This window comes from Giraffa tippelskirchi, chromosome 3 (genome assembly GCF_054371585.1).
Source record: "Giraffa tippelskirchi isolate mGirTip1 chromosome 3, T2T-mGirTip1v1.2.pri, whole genome shotgun sequence".
In the NCBI taxonomy this organism is placed as follows: Eukaryota; Metazoa; Chordata; class Mammalia; order Artiodactyla; family Giraffidae; genus Giraffa; species Giraffa tippelskirchi.
Genome location: NC_137277.1, coordinates 71,822,896 through 71,843,874, shown reverse-complemented (window position 1 = coordinate 71,843,874; position 20,979 = coordinate 71,822,896). Strand labels below are relative to the sequence as shown.

The window sequence follows — 20,979 nt, the reverse complement described above, 5'->3', positions numbered from 1 at the left end:
TTTTTTCCTTATTTCATAGCATGAAGCCTATATAAACCTCTCTTCAACTTTTTTTCTTCTTTGCTTTTGCATTATTCCTATATATTTTCCATAAATAGTTATTTTTCTATTCCTATGTTGATTCCTTATTCTTAATTTTCTTACTGCTGTTCTCTAGCAGTAAGTTGAACTTAATTTAAATGTAAAATAAATAGCAATAGTCCCTAAGTGTGTGGTACCACTCTAGTTTTCCCATCACCTCACCACCATTCAACATTAACTCTTTCATTCTTAGATTGGTTAGAATTTCTTAACAAAGATTTATGCAGTTGTTGTGCTGCACAAGTTAAAAATGGAAATTTACAACATCAAGGAAAAATATTTTTCTCCTGTTCTCAGTTTTTAGAATTGCATAAAACCAATATCATTTTTATTCTTACTTTAAAAGTCAGATATGCATGTTGTCTGAATGAATTCAAGAGAAACGGTCACGATTCCTTAAATTACAGTAATCAGGTTGGTAATCTGTTACAGAATTACCTGCAGGGAACCAGCTTTGGCCTGTGCAGCTCATTGGCATGATCAGTTGAGGGTGGGAGCCGAAGAAACAGGAGTCCTGTTTATTGAATTCTAGTCTGTTTACCTAAGATAACATCTGAGAAGTGTAGAATCTGGACTGCTCCTAGACTTGAGAATGTTTTTAAATACAAATGCTAACAGGAATGTAGTCGTGCTTTTTTCCCACTTAGGTTTTCTATATTTTTCTTGAGTCTGTTTGCTTGACTCTTCCTGGGGTTTACTTGGAAACACCACAGGAAAATTATTTGCTGGCACAGAGTTCGACGAGATTATGTCTCTCAGTTTCTCATACATATGATAAGAGTATTTGTTGTTGTTGTAGTAAGAGTATAGTCACTGCTTTAATAAAGGAGAAAAATGGGAACAAAATATTTCTGTAAATAAAAATAACATTAAATGTATAAAGCATACAGCCCCTCTAGCACAGCAATTGCTTTTTAGTCATCTTCAGTCTACTCTCCACTTCCAGCCCCACCTCCCCTGCATATACATGCAGAGGCATGCCGGAGTGCACATACTCATATACACATCTGCCCAAAACTTAGTATCAATGCCTGTCAGAAAATGGACATTTAATACTTATTTGAATGAATGGATGAGGAAATTAATTTAAAACATAGTGATTGGTTCCAAAATGCTTTTCAGTCAATACAAGTCAATCAGTTGGCAGAATGGGAAGAAAATCAACAGGCTGGAATTGCTTTTTTAACATAGCACACTCAGAATCAGCAGGTCTGATTGAAAATATTTCATCTATTATGTATAACTGTGCTATACAGCCATTCCATTTTTTTTTTTTTCAAACTCTAGTAATTACTTTCCTCTGGTGTCTGCACTTTTGTATCTAGCATATTTCCTCACTTTGATACCACCCCTCCCAATGCAACATAATACTAGGGTGCCTGTTACAGGACTAAAGGCCTATAAAGCGTACACTGAAAGAAAATGCATTATTGCTGTGTTGATTAGATATAAAAGTACACTTTATTTATGCATCAAATAACTATATGTATGTAATTTTGTATTATTAACACTTATCAATGATGGGTATATTAGAAGTTAAAACAGAAATAATCATAGGTAAGGGGATACATTAGAGAAATTTATGCTTACCATGAAAAAAGGCAAGAGGAACAGAAAAGACAGGAAAAGCTTTTTCTCCATCATTAAAGCCAAAATGAAATATGCTATATATATAAATTAAACTGCAATAGAAAATAAAAAATATAATTCAGTAATATATATCAAATAAATATACATGGCTCTAATGGAAATTTCTTTTAAACCTCACGATAAAAAAAACCAAAAAATAAAACCAACACAATAATTTAGCTTTAAGGATTTGATTAACAGTTTTATGAATTACAAATATTAAAAGCATCATGGTTTAAATTGCTAAAGAGCTAAATTAAATACATTATGATTTAATTTAGTAGCTTTTCAAGCAGGAAAGCCTCTTACAGATGTAATTTTAAATAATTAGAAATCATCTTATTTTTTTTGGTTTCTGTCAAACATCAACATGATTCAGCCGTAGGTATATATATGCCCCCTCCGTCATGAACCACCCCATCCCACCCCTCTAGGTTGTTACAGAGCCCAGGTTTGAGTTCCCTGTGTCATACAGCAGATTCCCACTGGTAATCTATTTTACATATCCTTATCTTTACCAAAATTTGGATTAAAAAATTAGGATAAAATGATAAAAAGTATCAAAGTCTCACAAGACATAAAAGCACAACTTTTGATAGCATATTTTACTATAAAGCTTATTTATTTCCAATAAGTATTAATCTTATTTTTAATTTTATGACTCTTCAACAGTTTAAGGGAAAAATTGAATTTGGGCCCATTCCTTGAAAGCTATCATCTATAAGTCATAAAAAATGGACTTTAATAGAAATTACTCTTTACTGCAGGGTTCACTTTTTATAATAAAAATAGTTCCCTAACCCATCTATATTACTAAAATAAATTTAAAGGATATGGACAATAGCAAATAAAAGTATTTCTGTCAAGTGTTTGTAATGTTAGATATAGATCCCTGCTAACTTCTTAATTCTAAGAGGCAAACATTGCAGGAGTAAAGTGTATGGCACTTACTCTCCAGAAGTTCCCTCAGCAATCTACTCTGGTAGCATTTTAATGAGATATAAGTGACCATGGTTTAGTCACAAAATATAATTTAGCTGAGTTAAAAATATTTTTCAAAGGAGATAAAAATCTAATCAATGAATATTTGCCAGTGAACTATGAACTTAGATTTAATTTCGTTAGGAAATGTGATTTCTATTACAGGGCAAATGTTAGAATAAGAATTATAAAAATCTTTTCTTCATTTTACTTATCATTTGTATTATTGCATGCAATGAGAGCACACCATTAACTAGCACACAGAATCTATGCCACTGCTTGACCTCATCAATGACTTACCTAAAAGAAACTTCTCTTTTTATTGCAGCAATCTTCCAAGTAAAGTTTTCTTTTCGGTCAGCTACACTGGGTTTTTAAGATTAGCTGAACTTAAAAAAATACAACCAAAAAATAAAGTATTACATTAATTTTAGATTTAAAAAATCATGTTGCAATAGAGAGAAAACAATGAATCAAAGTTTTTGCAATTTAATGATTAATGAGTTGATATTTTAGTTTTTATTACATTGTACCATGAGAAAAATCTAATTTTCTGATACTTACATTCACAATTGTCTCCAGACTCAAATCACATTTTCTCTTGGATCATATTCAAAATTGTCTTGAAGAATGTCTTAAATCTGGAGGTCATGACCTGAAATATTGATATAATAATTTTATTTCAATGAACAAAATCATTTCCATGATAATTTAAAATTTTCAAAGAAAATGTCACTAGTAAGATGATATTTTTATTAAGCTACTCTGATTTTTTAAAATCTCTTGCTTACAATATTTGAGTTTTTTCACAAATATTTGTTGTTTTCCACTATATGGAGAAGTTTATGTCAATTTTCATTTATCCAGGATGGTTGAAACACTGAGCAATTGACTATTTTAAGTAAATATCAAAAAACTAGAATACAATAAAAGAACTTTTAAATTAAACTGTCTTTTAAACTTCGTTTGAATAATTTGAGCTTTCGTGGTGGCTCAGATGGTAAAGAATCCATCTGCAATGTGGGAGACCTGGTTTGATCCCTGGGTTGGGACGATCCCCTGGAGAAGGAAACGGCTACCCATTTTATCTAATATTTATTGGAATGTGTTAGTCTTGGTTATTTAAGTCTAATTCCCTAGCTGATGTGGTTCCTCACAGACAGAAACCATATTGATCTTTCTTTTCTTTGTGTCTGGAATAAATGAAAAAATGAAGCAATAAAGTACTTTAGGAGTTTAAGCTTACAAGCAGGAACACTAACTGTAACTATCAGTGAATTATCATTTCTTTTATTAGAAGACTGTAAGTAGTGTTTGAATCTATACTGACACTGAAAATTGAGGGGAAACTTCAGCATGTTTACTTTCTTACAAAATAAAAGTCTTTTATTCATTTTTGGAGTTCAGTGGTTGGTTGGGTATTTGGATTGAATAAACAGTAGTTTACCGTACTGTCTTTAGAAGTCATAAAGCTTAAGCTAAATTTAAAATATTAGTAGTCCACGTTTTTTCTGTATTAAATATGTATAAAATACAAAGTTGCAAATGAAAATGTAAAGGAATATTATTTAATTTGGAAATCAGATTTTTATGGAACAATGCTTTAATGATTTACACAATGCAGGATTGAATTACCCTCAATGTGTACCTGGGCTCAAAAATTGAAGGAAAAGTTGCCTCAAAAAACATTTGAAGTTTTCCTATATCCAACATACTTGAAAAACACTTCATGCAACACTAGCAGCTATTTTTGTTGCTTGGCTAATGGGTTTCAAAATCAGAATTCCAAAAAATATCTCGGTGAAATATCTCTTAGTGTTCAAAGGATCATCCTGGCACCAATAATTAAGATGAGTTTATCCAACTCACAAAATATTGGTCAGTGCAAGTAATTCCATTTTTGTAGCTTTCTTACTTCACCCTATTCCCTAGTGATCTGGAAAGTGGACTACTAAGAACACGATTATATTCTGTACTGTGTAAATTTGTAGTATTCCTAATTAAGGGGGCAGGTTTATGATCCCCGGTTTTATCAAACTTCTAAGCAGCAAGTTTGGGTGGCAGTTTCTCAACAACATGGTGGATACTTACTAGTACTCTTTAGATCTAGTAATGTCTATTTCATGCAGTGATCCAATTTGCTTGAGTCTTCTACCCTACAAAGGATTTATCAAATTTCCTTCCTGGCAGACATATGGCATGAAAATGCTAGTGATGGAAGAATCACCCCTTTTACCAAGATTCTTGCATCTTACATCAATTCTTACATCAATAATGTAAGAATCGTGACTGGGCATACAAATAATGCCACTGCAGATACATCTGAAGGTCAGTTTAGATTAAGCCTCATATTTATGAGTATAATGGCATGATTATTGTCAGAAGTATGCTTAACTGTATGCCTCAGCTTACAATTAATCATACTTAACCAACTCACTGGTTCTTTGTATATAGCTTCTCATATGTTCATTTAGCAAGTGGTTCTCTCCTCTATGTTTAGCTTATTCCAGATTTATCTTTCCTGAAGTTCACATTATATTAATTGACCAAAGATGTTAAGTAAATCATTGTAAATTTCTCATATCTAGTTAAATTATTTGTTGACAATTGAGTTTCACATTGCTTGCTGAAATATAGTAGTTCCCATTTAATTCTGAATAAAGATCAAGTACATAATTAAAGGAGGTCAAATTAAATGACTAATTCTGCCCGTGGATTTTCCAAGTGAGCTCAGGTTTGTTTAACAGGAAAAGCACTTCTTCAAAACTGAGAAAGCTCTACTTTAAACTTGTAAGTGAATCTGTAATCACAGTGGTACTAGTAGTAGTTACTGGCATTTTCTCTTTTTAACTGCTAGCCTAGTCTCACAGATCCTGTAAATACTATTATCACAGCTCAAAATTAAAAGAGAAGATTTGGTTTTACTATTAGAAATAAAATAACTTTCTTTACTGTATACATGAAATAAAAAATAGTTTATAAATAATCTGCAAGCTTCTTGCTCAAAGAATCACCAAAATAAAATTTAAATGACGTATTTCATCACAGAAAGAACTTTGACTTAAGACCTCAAATAACTTTTGAAATATAGCTTCCTAGTCACTCATTGCTTTGTGTAGCATCATTCTGGGTTCATTTCTTAAAACTGCAGTAGATGAGCAACACAAGGCAGTTCTCCTTTTTTTTTTAACAGTTTTGTGTTTCCAAATCCACAAAATTTAACCAATCTTCTTGGCTTGATCAGTGTAAAAAAAAAAATGTTTTATTCTACCTAAACATAATAAATCAGTGTGACTTAATCATTTACCAGAACACAAAAACATAAATCCAGTGCCTTTCAAAATTGCTTCTTATTTTCTCAAATTTTTATTATACATGTACACACTTTTCATAAATTTTTCTTAGTAAAAATTCTTATTTTTAGTTGGCTCATCTAACCGTAATATTAAAAGTGTATGTTCACTCCAAAATTAAGACAAAAAACCAATTTTCATCTTCCACTCCTCCATTTCCAAAATATCTTGGATTGTCACAGGCCTTAAGCCATGTTCTCTCCTCCATTTATTTATCCAGTTACTATAAAACTGGCTAACAGAAGCATTTCCCACAAATATCTAATTTGCCATTAAGTATCCTGAAACTTTGTGTGAGCAAAGTGAGGCTGTTTCCTGTCCAAGTACTTGCCTTCCTTTATGGCATATTAAACAAGCTCCATTTTTCCGGATTCAAAACAAGGAAAAAGCACCCTTCACTCCCCATATCTTACTTGTCTATGGCAAATGCCAACTTCTTTCTCTCATTCACACTATGTGGAACAGACTGTGCCACTAGAAAAGTGTTCAAGTACAAGATCCTGGTTACTTTTTATTATCTTCTCACTGCTTATTTTTTGGCAAAACCTAAGTCTTTGTGCTAGAATGATTCCTGCTAATTACCATCTTTAATTCCACTAGAGTCTTTGAGAAAGAAATGCCCTGTAAGATTTTATTTCCCCACCCCCATCTTGACCTGGACTGTTCCTAACACTTTTAATACGTGAAGCAGTAAGAAAATTAAAATATAAAGAGACTTCTCTTTCTTGAAGATCTGTTACTGGGATGTAAGAAATTCAAACTATTAAGCCTTTTTTTTTTTTTAATAGTAAGTCTTGAGGCTTTCATTATTGAATGAACAAGTAACAAATCACTTTTGTAACATACACCAGGGTTCCACAGAGTGAGGGTTAATGGATCACCTGTATCAGAATCATCCCCAGAACTTGCTGAACACGTTAGAATGTCTAGGCCCCAGAACAGAAACTTTGAATCAGAACCTTCAGAAGAACGTGGGAGTACTTTTTGTCCGCACCCGAGGAAATTCTTGGCTTGCTAAATTTTGGGAAGCACAATAAAAACACATCATCCTCATTTGGCCATGCTGAAACCTGGACACACTTATATTCCTCTGTCTCTACGTGCTGGCCAGACTATTTTAAAAGTGCTGTTAAGTATAAATCAAGCAAAATATTCTGCAGTGTTCCCAGGCACAATTACTACCTCAGAACTTGCAGGGCAAGTTATTCAAATATATGTGTTAAAACATTGCATGTAATATAATTATTACTCTATACTCTTCGTGCCTCTGGATTGTGAGCACATGAAGAATAGGACGTGCATCATATTTGTTAGGTAGTTAGGATAGGAAAAAGGAGTCCAAAATAGCAGTGGCTAAAAGACAAAGAAGGGGAAAACCCACGAAAATAGAATAAAGGAAGGTCCGAGGACCAGAGTGAGGACCTCAGGTGAAGCAAACAGCCTTCTAGTTAGCCTAGTTTACATAGGGCAGGCTCAAGGGGAGGAGAAAAAAACATAAAGAGAGGAGCCAAAATTGAGCTGGGGTCTTCTCTTCTCTTCCCGTCTTTTGGGTTGGCCGCCCTCATGCCTTGAGAATGTATTTTCCTTTGCTTTCTAAATAAAACTGAGCTATAATACTGGTAAGTACATCACTTCAAATTTTTGCTGCAGTGAGACAGAACCAAGGAAATTACTCCCCAGACATGTTCATCCCTGTGACTTCAAACCCTAGCAAATTGGGGGTATAAAGGGGGTACACAGATAGTAGGTTTTGAGTAGGTTATTTACAAAATGAATTCAATCAAGTTGAAGAAATCTGGTGTTGTAGGATGTTCTCAGCTGTCTCAAACATATTATAATTTTCTGACACCTTTAAAAAGTCATTGCCCAGATTGTACTCCAAAAGATTCAGGTTCAGTGCATCTTGATTGTGGCCAAGGGATAAGCTTTTTATCAAGTTTCCTAGGTGATGCAGGAATATGCAACTTGAGTTGAGAACCAGTGGTACAGACAGAATCTTGTGATAGGCAGAATAATGAGCCTCCAAAGATTCCCATACATAATCCCCAGAATCTGTGATTTTAAGGTAATAGATCTTAAAATAGGAAGATTATTCTAAATTTTCATGCATTATCCTGGTAGGCCTAAACTAAGCCCTTCAAATAGAAGGATAACGTTGAAGAGTCCAAAGTGCAGCAGAAGGAAGGAAGCAGAAGATAATAGCAACAAAAAGGAGTTGATCCACTGTTGCTGGCTATGCCATGCAGGAGCTCATGTGCAAGGGCCAGAAACCAGACCCTAGGAGACAAAGGTGCCCCTTAAGCCAACAGCCAGCAAGCAAATGTGCACCTCAACTGGACATCCTCAAGGAACTGAATTTAGCAACAACCTGAATGAGTCCAGAAGCATATACTCTCCAGGACCTTCAGAAGAGAACACAGCTCTGCCAACACTTGACTTTGGCCTTGTGAGACTTGAAATAGAGAAACTAGCCAAGCCCATAGGGCTTCTGACCCATAGAACTGTGAGATAATAAACATGTGTTGTTCAAACTACTAAATTTATGGCAATTTGCTAGAGCTGTGAGAAAAAACTAACTAGAAATCCTTATCCTTATAAAATATTAATTTTCCCATCAAAACTACGTGGTAATTTTCTGCTTGCCAACTGGCCAGTCCTTCCTCCTAACTTTAGAATGCAGATCTTTTTCAATTTATCATGGGTCTATGTCCTGATAAATCATAAATTGAAAATATTATAAGTTGAAAATGCATTTAATACATCTAACATACCAAATACCATAGCTTACTTTAAACATACTCAGAACACTTACATTAGCCTGCAGTTGGGCAAAATCATGTAACAAAAATACTATTTTATAATCAAGTGTTGAATATCTCATGTAATGTATTGAGTGTGAGTGTTAGTCACTCAGTTGTGCCCAATTCTTTGCAATCCCCTGGACTGTAGCCTTCCAGGTTCCTCTGTCCATGGTATTCTCCAAGCAAGAATACTGCAGTGGGTTACCATTTCCTTCTCCAGGGGATCTTCCCAACCCAGGGACTGAACCCAGGTCTCCTTCACTGCAAGCAGATGCTTTACATCTGAGCTACTAGGGAAGCCCAATGTATTGAATACTGTAGTGAAAGTGAAAAACAGAAAATTGTATGAGTACAGAATGGTTGTATCAGCTGTTTATCCTCATGATCTTGTGTATGACTGGGAACTTTGGCTCTCTGCCCTGTCCAGAATCACAACAGAATGTCATACCACATATTGCCAGCCTGGGAAAAGGTCACAATTCAAAAGAAAGTAGGGTTTCTACTGAATGCGTATTGCTTTCACATTATCATAAAGTCAAACTATGTTAAGTTGGAGACTGTCTGTATATTCATTAATACTGCAAGGCAATCACATTAGCTAAGAGAATCTCTTTCCAGCTGCTCTTAAATTGCTCTATGATTTGGAGAAAATCAACTCAACTTTTTTCTGCATGGTTTATCTAACTAGAGTAGAAAGTAGATGGCATCACTGACTCGATGCACATGAGTTTGAGCAAGCTCCAGAAGTGGTGATGGACGGGGAAGCCTGGCGTGCTGCAGTCCATGAGGTCACAAAGAGTTGGACACAACTGAGCAACTGAACTGAACTGAACTTACCCTACTAGAGAATAAATAGTCAACTTGATCTTTAGCTTCTTATTTTCTCTTGCATCCTGGTTAGATGTATGCTGGAGTCAGAGAGCCATAACTACAAGCTTAAGCTTTTACAAACTTAAACTCACTAAAGTCTATTTCTTGTCCTCAAAGTGGGTGTACAAGTAGTGGCGGAATCAGTGCTTCCTAGAATTTTTTCTCATAACTCTTCTTGTCAGTGTGTTAAATTGTATGATAATGTAAAGAATTTGTTTTATAATAGATACCCAAAAAGCATTAGCTCTTGCTATTATCATTATTACTGAAAAAAGTGAAAATGTTAGTTGCTCAGTTGTGTCTGACTCTTTGCAACACAATGAACTGTAGCCTGCCAGCCTTCTCTGTCCAAGGGATTCTCCATGCAATAATACTGGAGTGGGTAGCCATGCCTTTCTCCAGGAGATCGTCTCAACCCATGTTAGAACAATTTGTCACTACAACACTAATTTCAACTGAATGAACTAGGAAAGTCTATCATACATGTTTTAGTGACTTGGCCAAGGTCACATAGATATTTAGGGCTGACACCAATTTAAGAACTCGGAATCTCTGACCCTGTATCTGGGCCCCTTTGCCCTGGACGATCATGACTTAGAGGATGGAGTCTTTTATTTTGATAATTAAGGATTAATAAGTGCAGAATACATTTCTATTTTGCCTTTTCAGTTATTTTACTTAACCATCCATTCATTGCATTGCATTTTATTTTTATTCATAAAGCACATTTTTTTCATACAATTTCTTCATTTTAATTCTTTTCCTTAGAAATGTTGTGACTTTTTTTTTAACATATATTATTTAGAAATATTGTGATTTTTTTTTAACTTACATTAGTAAATGGCTTGACAATTCAGACTTGCCATTCTGCTCAAGTACCAAAATAAAAAGCATATGTATTGTCTCACTCTTAGGCACTTTAAAATGCAACTTAGATGACGAAATGCCTCTAGAAATTCAGTTTGTCATCTTACTCTATTTATTGAGCAATTACTTTCACCTAATTTGTGCTGTCAATGCAAATATTCATCAAGTTAGAGAGTGGTAATTTTACGCTGATTTTAGAGACTTAGTTCAGTGCTTATATACACAGTCCATAAGAGACATTCATGAGATTCTAAAAAGGAATGATTTCGCAACATTTAAGACAGGAAGCCAAGGCTGGGCCTTGGGCAGTACACTGTCAGTCAATGAGTCTGAGCAAGTTACACACCTTCCCAGGTGTCTCATTTGTAAAACAAAGGAGTAGGATATGATAAATATTGAATAAAGGTTCAAAATTTATATCTTAAAAGATAGTTAATATAGGAACAGTTTTGTTGAAAGTAACCCAAGTCCAAAATATTCTTGAATCAAAGTCATTCCTGACACTGTTTTTCCTGGCTCAGGAAGACTTTCCCTAGGTCTCCTACTACCAATTACCCAAAAAGAGTGATTTTGAATCTAAGGCAGTGGAAAGTGGACCACTTGGCTAAATGCTTTTTCTTTTGTTATATGAGAATTCAGGGAAAACGTATCTAGGCCAAAAATAAATACAAAAATCACCTCTTGATTTCACCTCTTTATATACTGCCTCTTTTTAAGAGCCAGTATTACTTTTGAAAGGCCATTTACAAAAAAGTCTGGTTCTCTCTTCTGCACTGCACAAAACTGAAATTAGAAAAGCAAACATACTTCATAAGCCCTCTTGCCAGACTTCTCAGAATGGAACCTGATCAGTTCATCTAGGCCAAGCTAAACTTATTACCATCATCATTGGAATAGCCTTAATGCTTCTAATACTGGAAACCAACAATTTCTGAAATTTGGCTACATTGGGTTTTTATCTCTTTTTTTCTTAACAGAAATGACCTAGGTAAAAATTTAAAAATCATAGGGTGCCAGAAATTACAGCACATGTTAAGGAAAGATTCAACAATATACTCCACAAGTTAATTAATGAAAGAGTAAGAAAGATTATTACATTTAATTCATCAAAATCCTGTGCGTTACTTGGCATATAAAAGCACATCTAATATTTAAAAAGGCAACAAAAACTCTCATAAAAACCTCTAGAAAGTAGTTTTGAAGAGACGGACACAACTGAGTGTCTAACACTTATTTTAATAATAACTATTAAACTCCAAATGCTAAGAAAACATATATTGTAAATATTGTCCCATTGACTAACGATACAGTTTTCCTTTTTCCAGAGAGTGACTGAAATAAAGTAACACCCAACTGATATTTATAATTAGTATAATCAAGGAACACTGTGTGATATCAGTTACAAGCAGAGGCAGTAGTTATGCTGGCCTCAAATATGACTTAAAACTTTGTGATTTTAAAACCCAACTCAGCCTCACACTTGCAAGTTAAACAACTTCAATAAGAATAGTTTTCTCATTTGCAAAATAGTTTTAAACCAGAAAGCTATTGTGAAAATAAAATGAGATAATATACGTAAACATTTTACAACTCAGTAAGTGTTAGCTGTTTTTATTATTATTATATTACATTAAAATGTTTGAAATAGAATTAAGTTTAAGTTATTTTGTTTAAGCTATTATAGGTTTAAGTTATTTGCCACAATTGTAATAGCATTATAGGTGAAAATTAACCCTATATTTCAAGATGATTGTCATAAGCATCTTGATTTTTCATATTATGCAGAAATGTTTCTATTCTTCATTAAGTCAGTTATGGAAATATCAAATTAAGTGAGTAATAACAAGTCTATTCCCAAATATGTCCTAGTTAATAAATAACTTCATATTTCCTAATACTGCTCTAGCAAATTGTCTGTACACACTATAATCAGTCACATTGTAAAGAATATAACATTAATCCAATTAAAAACAAGATATAAAACCTCTCAAATTTGACTTTAATTTTATGTTAACTGTAACAGTCTTTACTAACAATGTATTGGAACCAAAAAGAAAAACATTGACTCTGTGCTTACTTGCTTATCTAATGAACATTCCAGGTTGAATAGTTGAATAACCATTAAAGAAAGATAATATTACGATTAAATTTTGGACTTCATTTTACACTCTGAAGTACTTACTCACAGGAATTATTTTCCCATTGTGGGTATAATTAGCCATTTCCGATGATTTTGGTCACCTTCTTTTTATTTGAAAGAGGCAAGTGGCCAAATATCAGCCCAATTAGTAAAAGGTAGGAGAGGACCTAAAAAAATGCTTTGTACTTAATGGGACATTTGCTCCAGGCGATTTAATATGGAAAGAACTGCTTGTCCAAGAGCATAGAAGTGAAACACATCTTTCCAGCTCTTTGGATTCCAAGCTTTATATCTACTTCTCCATGAAGTCAGGAGTCAAGTTCTATGCGAAAACATGTTTTCTTCCTCAGACAATAAAATCAGAAAATACGTAATTCTACTGAAATTTTAATTTAAATTAATATAGTAGTCCACCATAAATGTTACGGTATTTTTGTTTTTTGACGTTTTCAATTTCTCTCAAATCAAACATGCATACAGCACCTACTAGCATGTAGGAAGCATAGGAACTCTACTGATATGGTCAGTCCAGCACATTTTCTCTTTTTTCCCTGATAAAATGACCCTCTCTTTCCTCTGGAAAATCTATTCACTCTGGTTGAAGTGAGGCTGCCCTGCTGAGGTGGGAAGTGATTGAAAAGAGGTCAGATTAACACAATCCTCTGTTTTAGATTGATTTAGGCATGGAAATGTGGTCTAAGCTATACCATCAAAATTCTCCCTGGGACATTTATTTTAGTGTTATCTGGGAAGATTTTCTGTTGGAGTTGCAAAGCAAATAGTACATTGTTATGGGGCTGTCCTCATACATCCTTCTTGGCGAAGGAAATTCCTCCAGTATTCTTGCCGGGGAAATCCCATGGACAGAGGAGCCTGGCGGGCTACAGTCTGGGGGTCGCAAAGAATCAGACATGACTGAGCATGCATGCATGCACTCATACATCCTTTCTATCATATGGAGAAAACCTGTTTTAAAAGTGAAGCCAAGCAGAGATAATCAGCTGAGAGCTGGAGATTGGTAGAGAATCCCATGACATTTTCATTTTCTTATAGAAGTGAAAAACTGATAATTTATATACAAAAATGCAGATTTTTTTATCCCATTTTGGCATGTTTTAATTGTGTTATTATAAGCTATAACAAAAAAGAAACAGCATACAGGAGAATTAGCAAGAAAGAAAAGAAAAATTATTGAACTATAGTTCACTCCTGGAAATAAACCCTGGTTAAAATTCTTATATCACAAATATTTCCCTTTTATGAAGTTATTAATAGGTTAAAAAACATGACAGGAAAAAAGGAAAGAAGGAAGGAAAGAAGAAAGGGGGAGTGAATAAGGAAGGAAAGAGAAAATCAATGTGTGTGTATCCCAGGTAAGTGCATGCTTTATTTAAATTAACTCTATTTTTTCATTACTTTTCTAAAATATCAAACAGAATGTTGATAATACTGAAATTTTTACCATTACAAAATTCTTTTTCTCACAACCATTAAACATAACTCCGTCTTAATATTTTTAATATACTCATTCATTCATTCAACCATTTATTGAAATATAAAATTTCTTTGTTTGAAATATATATTTCAAAACCTATGCCAAGTGCTAGAGATCCAGAAATGCTTTAATTTTTTATCTTGAGATAGTAAAAAATTTTATAGGGGAAAACGAATAATAGTAGTAGTTAATAATAGTAGTAGTTAGTAGTTAGTTAGTAGTTAATAATAGTAGTAGTTAATAAATTGTGCATGCACGCTCAGTGGCTCAGTCCTGTCAGACTCTTTGCAACTCCATGGACTGTAGCCTGCCAGGCTCCTCTGTCCATGGAATTTTCCAGGCAAGAATACTGGAATGGGTTGCCATTTCCTACTCCAGGGGATCTTCCCAACCCAGGGATCGAATCCATGTCTCCTGTATCTCCTTCATTAACAGACTGATTCTTTACCACTGCATCACCTGGGAAGCCCAATAAAGTGTATAGATAGTCAATAAATATTTTTTAGTGTTTGATCAGAGAATGGTGCATTTTACATGGGAGAAGCATGTTTGTGCACTTACATGCATGTGTTGAGGGAGAAACAAACACAATTTTACACTTAAGTAGAGTTTCAATAAATCTATAATTTGATGGACTTCCTTGGTAGCCCAGGGCTTAAGACTCTTCCCTTTCACTGGAGGGAGCATGGATTCCATCCCTGCTTAAAGAACTAAGATCCTGCATGCTGCATGGCATGGCCAAACATTTATTTTTTCTTTTTAATTCAATAATTTGAAAGTGTCAGGTACTAAACAGATGCAAGTATATAAGAGGTAAGACCTTCTTGAAAGACAGGGATGCAAATTAAAGATGGTATCTTCTGTCATGTTGAAGAGTTTTGATCTGATGCTGTAAGCTAGAGATTTTCATCTCTGTGCCCACTCTAATTGCTGGTGATGGCAGGCGGCACTCTTGCTCTGAGCAGTGACTGGGTTACATCTCGACTCAGTGAGCTTCCCTGAGGCATCATTGATGTCTGCCATGGGCATCACCTCAGAAGTCATGACGTGTTTTCTAAAAATTTGCTAACCCAGCTGCAAAAAAATAATAATGCTAATTGTAGAGAAATTAAGCAGTAGAACACTATGTCAAGATTTTCCTTTTACAAAGTAGGAGGATTAATTCAAAAATGGTGACAAGGGCAGCTCTACAGAAAGAGACAAATTAGAATACTGCAATGACTTCTAAGGAAATGAGGCAAAAAAAGAATCAGGGAGGCTGGAACTAAGATTAATAATGATGGGCATGGATAGGAATATTTAAAAGCCAGAGACAGAATAAGAGACAGATGCATAGAACAGTCTTATGGACTCTGAGGGAGAAGGTGAGGGTGGGACGTTCTGAGAGAATAGCATCGAAACATGTATATTATCATATGTGAAACAGAACACCATTCCAGGTTCGATGCATGAGACAAATGCTCAGGGCTGGGGCAATGGGATGACCCAGAGGGATGGGATGGGGAGGGAGGTGGGAGGGGGGTTCAGGATGGGGAACACATGTAAACCCAAGGCTGATTCATGTCAATGTATGACAAAAACCACTACAATATTGTAAAGTAATTAGTCCCCAACTAAAATAAATAAATTTATTAAAAAATAAATTAAATAAATAAATAAATAAGTCAGAGATATTAAATAGATTTAATCTATGAAGATATGAGAATTCAGCTGAGTGTAATTAATGAAGTCCCTAATTGAAGTCCTTAAAGGAAGTCCCTCAATTCTAATATGAGTCTCTGGCTTCCAACAAGGGATATAGGGAATACAACAGAGGAAAATAGATGCTGGGAAAATATATGAGTCCAGATGAGATTTTGACAAAGAAAGTGCCTGAGTATTTGTCTACATAATTCTGAAAGTTAGTAAGGAAGGGCCTTGAAATAAAATGTTCACACTCATCATCATATAATAGAACAGCTGCTGCTGCTGCTGCTAAGTCGCTTCAGTCGTGTCTGACTCTGTGCGACCCCATAGACAGCAGCCCACCAGGCTCTTCCGTCCCTGAGATTCTCTAGGCAAGAATACTGGAGTGGGTTGCCATTTCCTTCTCCAATTCATGCATTCATGCTAAGTCGCTTCTGTCATGTCCGATTCTGTGCGGCCCTATGGACAGCAGCCCGCCAGGCTCCTCCAACCACAGGATTCTCTAAGCAAGAATACTGGAGTGGGTTGCCATTTCCTTCTCCCAATAGAACAGCAAAAGGTGCCATTTTGTCCAGAAAAGCTATCTATAATGTGAAGAGAATAGACAGTGTACGCTAAGAGATATATATGGAATTGAATTAGAGCACATTCCAAACACTAGTGGAATTTTAGACAGTCTTTCCTTCAAAAGGAAAACTGTGTGTTTATAGACAGTATAGGTAGAGCATTCTAGGGACTAGGAGCTAGGAACACAAAGGCATAGGTTCCTAAAAGAGCAAGGCTTGTGTGAGTAGGGTAGAGGTGCCAGCCTGCAGGAACTTGAGGGTCGGTAGGGAATCAGTGGGGGGAAACCTGGATATGTGACTTGAGACATTTCCTAGGCACCCTGTCCCATGATGCTCTCTACTACTGCTGTAATGTTGCACATACCAAACAACTTATTTTTAATTATTTAGTCCTGTGACTAAATCTGGGTTGTAATTTAAAAATAGATTTTCCAGTGCAAGAGAAGTTGCACAGGAAGAAGCTCCTTGCTGAATTAAGCCATGCTTAAGTGAGACGGCTGCTTAAGAACAACACGTTCCCTGTGAAAAATTATGGCAAGTCCCTTTCAGCGAGTCTAACCTTTACGAAGTGCTATTATCAACTCAATTGTATGTTTTTTCCTGTTTCACAAACATGTTCCCAAAAGACTTTTAAAATAGCTTTCTTTCCTGCTAAATTGTTGTGCCAAGCACTTTTTCTGAATCTTAGCCTTAACTGGACCAGGATGTGTTAAAGGGGGAAAAAAAATGCCCTATCACACTTGACATGGTGTAATAGGTCTTAACAATATCAGTAAAGCATTTTTCTAACCTGACTATCCCTCCTCTCACTGAATCTTAAGACAGTGCATCTTCATGAAAATGCAAAATACCCTGAAGAAACAACAGAAGAAACAATTTACCAAAAAAGTCATCATTTTAAGTCAAGTGAAAAATCTGTCCACTAAAGTAGGAATTTCTTCCAAATAAGGAGAAAAAAATTACTACAGAAAATAAATGTTTGTTTTGTAAAGTTAAAATAATCTAAAGAAAATAAATTAATCCTATGAAAAGATTCTTTAGGTACCAAGTATGTTGATCTTTCTTTTTTTTTTTCTTTTGGAGGAAAAGAAAAGAATCATAATATCCTGAAATCTGTCTTGGTCACTTCAAAACGAATCCCAGGCATTGCTGGGGCACGTCTGTCACACTGCAACTCAGGTTGTTGTGCTATGTGAGTCTGTCTTTCCAGAGAGAAGTGTTTCCCCAGCAAAAGTCTTTGTACACAGTAATAAAAATAGCAATCTCAGAAAAGAAAAAAAAAATAACAATAAGGAGAAGAGGAAGAGAACTAGGAGGAAGAGGAGAAGGAATAAGAGGAAAGTAAATAAAAGAGAAACATAGCTTGAAGAGCCACTTTTTTACCTGGTTTCTGTAGTTCTCAGGTGAGCATAACATTTCACTTGTGATGGTTAAATGTAATAACCCAAACCCACATAATCACCTATTGCTATCTGGGAAGTGATAAGTACTATGAAAGTAATGGTCTCTCTTCTCCCCCGCAGGAGAAGGGAATGCCAAAGTTTGCTTTAATTGATCCCAGTGACAAGACTTGCAATTTGGGGTAAAATTATACGTGAATATTTAACAATGCCAACTCTCTCCACTTTCTGTAAAGGAGGAGATTATTGGCCATCAAAGTCATGGGATTTAACATGGCCAAAAGGAAGTGACAATGAATATTATATCCAAAATCATTTATGTCTTCTTATGAAAACTACTACTTTGCTCTCTACATAACACTGCTAACTCTTGCTCTGTTAGGAGGTGCCATTTCATGTATATACACACACATATTGTTGTTTTTGTTTAGTCGCTAAGTTGTGTCCGACTCTTTCATGACCCCATGGACTACAGCCCACCAGTCTCCTCTCTTCTTGAGATTTCCCAGGCAAGAAGACTGGAGTGGGTTGCCATGTTATGCCCTCCTCCAGGGGATCTTCCCAACACAGAGATCAAACTTGAGTCTTCTGAATTGCAGGTATAATCTTTACCGCTGAGCCCCCAGGGAAGCACGCTATTTTAGGGGGCTTTAGGGGGCTTCCCTGGCGACTCAGCAGTAAAGAATCCACCTGCTAATGCAGGAGCCACAGAAGATGCTGGTTCGATCCCTGGGTCAGGAATATCCCATGGAGTAGGGCATAACATGGCAACCCACTCCAGTATTCTTGCCGGGAGAATCCCATGGACAGAAGAGACTGGCGGGCTATGGTACATAGGGTTGCAAAGAGTTGGCCATGACTGAAGCGACAGCATGCATGTATGCATGCATATATGAAAATATGTATAGATATATTAATGGGGACTTTTTTTTGAGAAACTAATAAACACTGGCACTCAAGTCTCCTCTTTAGATTCCCAGGACAATATTATTAAGGAGGTAAAACCTTTTTTGCTTTGTCACAAATACATACTTTATGAAGATTTCTGCATCTGCATTATCAATTGTTGTTTTTGATTTTCTTAATTCCTTGATTTAAAAAAAAGTAAAACTGATGGTGTCAGATATATTATCTGGAAAGAGCAGGGAGTTATTAGGTGGAGACAGAATGGTGCAAAGATATAATATGTAAATAGTTGAAGGAGAAAAATAATGCAGCAGTTCTTCATTAAGCTTACTTTGTGGTCAAAAACAAATAAAATTTAATACAGACATATAAACATAAAATAAATTAATAATTTATTATTTATTAATTAAATCATACTACTTTTGTTTTAAAACATAATGTTCCCTTTTAATATAAAATAGTGTGAATATGGGGCTGTAAGTAGCGGAACTTTATCATTTTCCTTCTTATTGTCAACGCTTAATTCTGGACTACCTCAAGACCATCCGCAGCCAAAATAGAAAAAGAAAAGAAAAATGTTGATATGTTTATTTGTGGCAAAGAAACAATAAATGCAATACTTCATCATCTAAAATAATTTTAAGCTAAAAAATAATTTGTTTTGTAAAATTGTATATATTTGGATTTAGCTCTTAATATGTTATGAAAATTACATGTAATTGTTTGATTCAGCTCAGTATTTCATGAAAATTATATGTACTTAAAAATTGGAAATAAATTCATTAACTAATGAAGATGTTTAGAATATTACAATCACAATTCAAACTGAAATTTTCTGTTAAATATATTTATTGTGAAGAAAATCTTATGGGGATTCCACCTCTGTATAATGGTGGGTACAATTGATAAGAAAAAGGAGGAGAAAAAAAGAGAAAGTATTGGGGAGCTTAACATTATTTGTTAGTCTGCTTGTGTGTGTGTATCTATGGTCTCTTACAGTAATCATTACTTAATGGAGCTGGAGGAATAAACATTCCTGACTTCAAATTATACTACAAAGCTATAGTCATCAAGACAGTACAGTACTGGCACAAAACAGAAATATAGACCAGTGGAACAAGATAGAAAGCCCAGAGATAAATCCAAGCACCTATGGGCACCTTATGTTTGACCTAAGAGGCAAGAATATGCAATGGAGAAAAGACAGCCTCTTCAGTAAGTGGTGCTGGGAAAACTGGACAGCTACACATAAAAGAATGAAATTAGAGCATTTTCATCATACACAAAATAAACTCAAAATGGACTAAAGACATAAATGTAAGGCCAGAAACCATAAAGCTCTTAGAGGAAAACATAGGCAGTACATTCTTTGACATAATTCACAGCAAGATCTTGATGACCCACCTCCTAGTGCAATGGAAATAAAACAAAAATAAACAAATGGGACCTAATTAAACTTAAAAGCTTTTGCAAAGCAAAAGAAACAATAAACAAAATGAAAAGAAAACCCTCAGAAAGGGAGAAAATAATTCCAAATGAAGCAACTGACAAAGATTAGTCTCTAAAATATATAAGCAGCTCATAGAGCTCAATACAGAAAAACAAACAGCTCAATCAAAAAAAAAAAAATGGGCAAAAGGCCTAAACAGGCATTTCTTCAAAGAAGATATATAGATGGCCAATAAACACATGAAAAGATGCTCAACATCACTATTAGAGAAATGCAAAAAAAAACCTACAATGAGTTATCACCTCACACCAGTCAGAGGGCCATCATCAAAAAAATCTCCAAACAATAAATGCTGGAGAGGATGTGGAGAAAGGGAAACTCTCCTGCACGGTTGGTGGGAATGTAAACTGATACAGCCATTATGGAGAACACTACGGAGATTCCTTAAAAAAAAAAAAAAAGCTAGGAATAAATATACCATGTGCTGTCATCACTCAGTGTGTCCGACTCTTTGTGATCCCATGGACCATAGGCTGCCAGGCTCCTCTGTCTGTGGTGATTCTCCAGTCAAGAAGACTGGAGTGAGTTGCTATGCCCGCCTCCAAGGGCTCTTCCCAACCCAGGTATCGAACCTAGGTCTCCTGCATTGCAGGAGGATTCTTTACCATCTGAGCCACCAGGGAAGCCCAAATCTACCATGTGACCCGGCAATCACACTACTGGACATATACCTTGAGAAAACCACAATTCTAAA

At 35.2% G+C, this 20,979-nt stretch overlaps 1 protein-coding gene across 8 annotated transcripts in view; it reads right to left on the bottom strand.

Annotated features, from left to right (window-relative positions):
• Positions 1 to 20,979, bottom strand: part of CALCRL (calcitonin receptor like receptor) — a 127,451-nt gene that overhangs the window by 48,388 nt on the left and 58,084 nt on the right. For 4 of the 8 annotated variants that reach the window (XM_081579435.1, XM_081579441.1, XM_081579434.1 and 1 more), the window contains 3 exons: positions 3,256 to 3,346; positions 2,992 to 3,080; positions 1,672 to 1,763 (listed from right to left, as the gene is read on the bottom strand). In XM_081579435.1, coding sequence (XP_081435561.1) covers positions 1,672 to 1,725 — 54 coding nt within the window. In that variant the 5' untranslated portion in view covers positions 1,726 to 1,763; positions 2,992 to 3,080; positions 3,256 to 3,346. Of the gene's footprint in view, positions 1 to 1,592; positions 1,764 to 2,991; positions 3,081 to 3,255; positions 3,347 to 20,979 lie in introns of all 8 variants that reach the window. The other 4 variants (XM_081579436.1, XM_081579437.1, XM_081579442.1 and 1 more) reach the window with 2 other exon arrangements.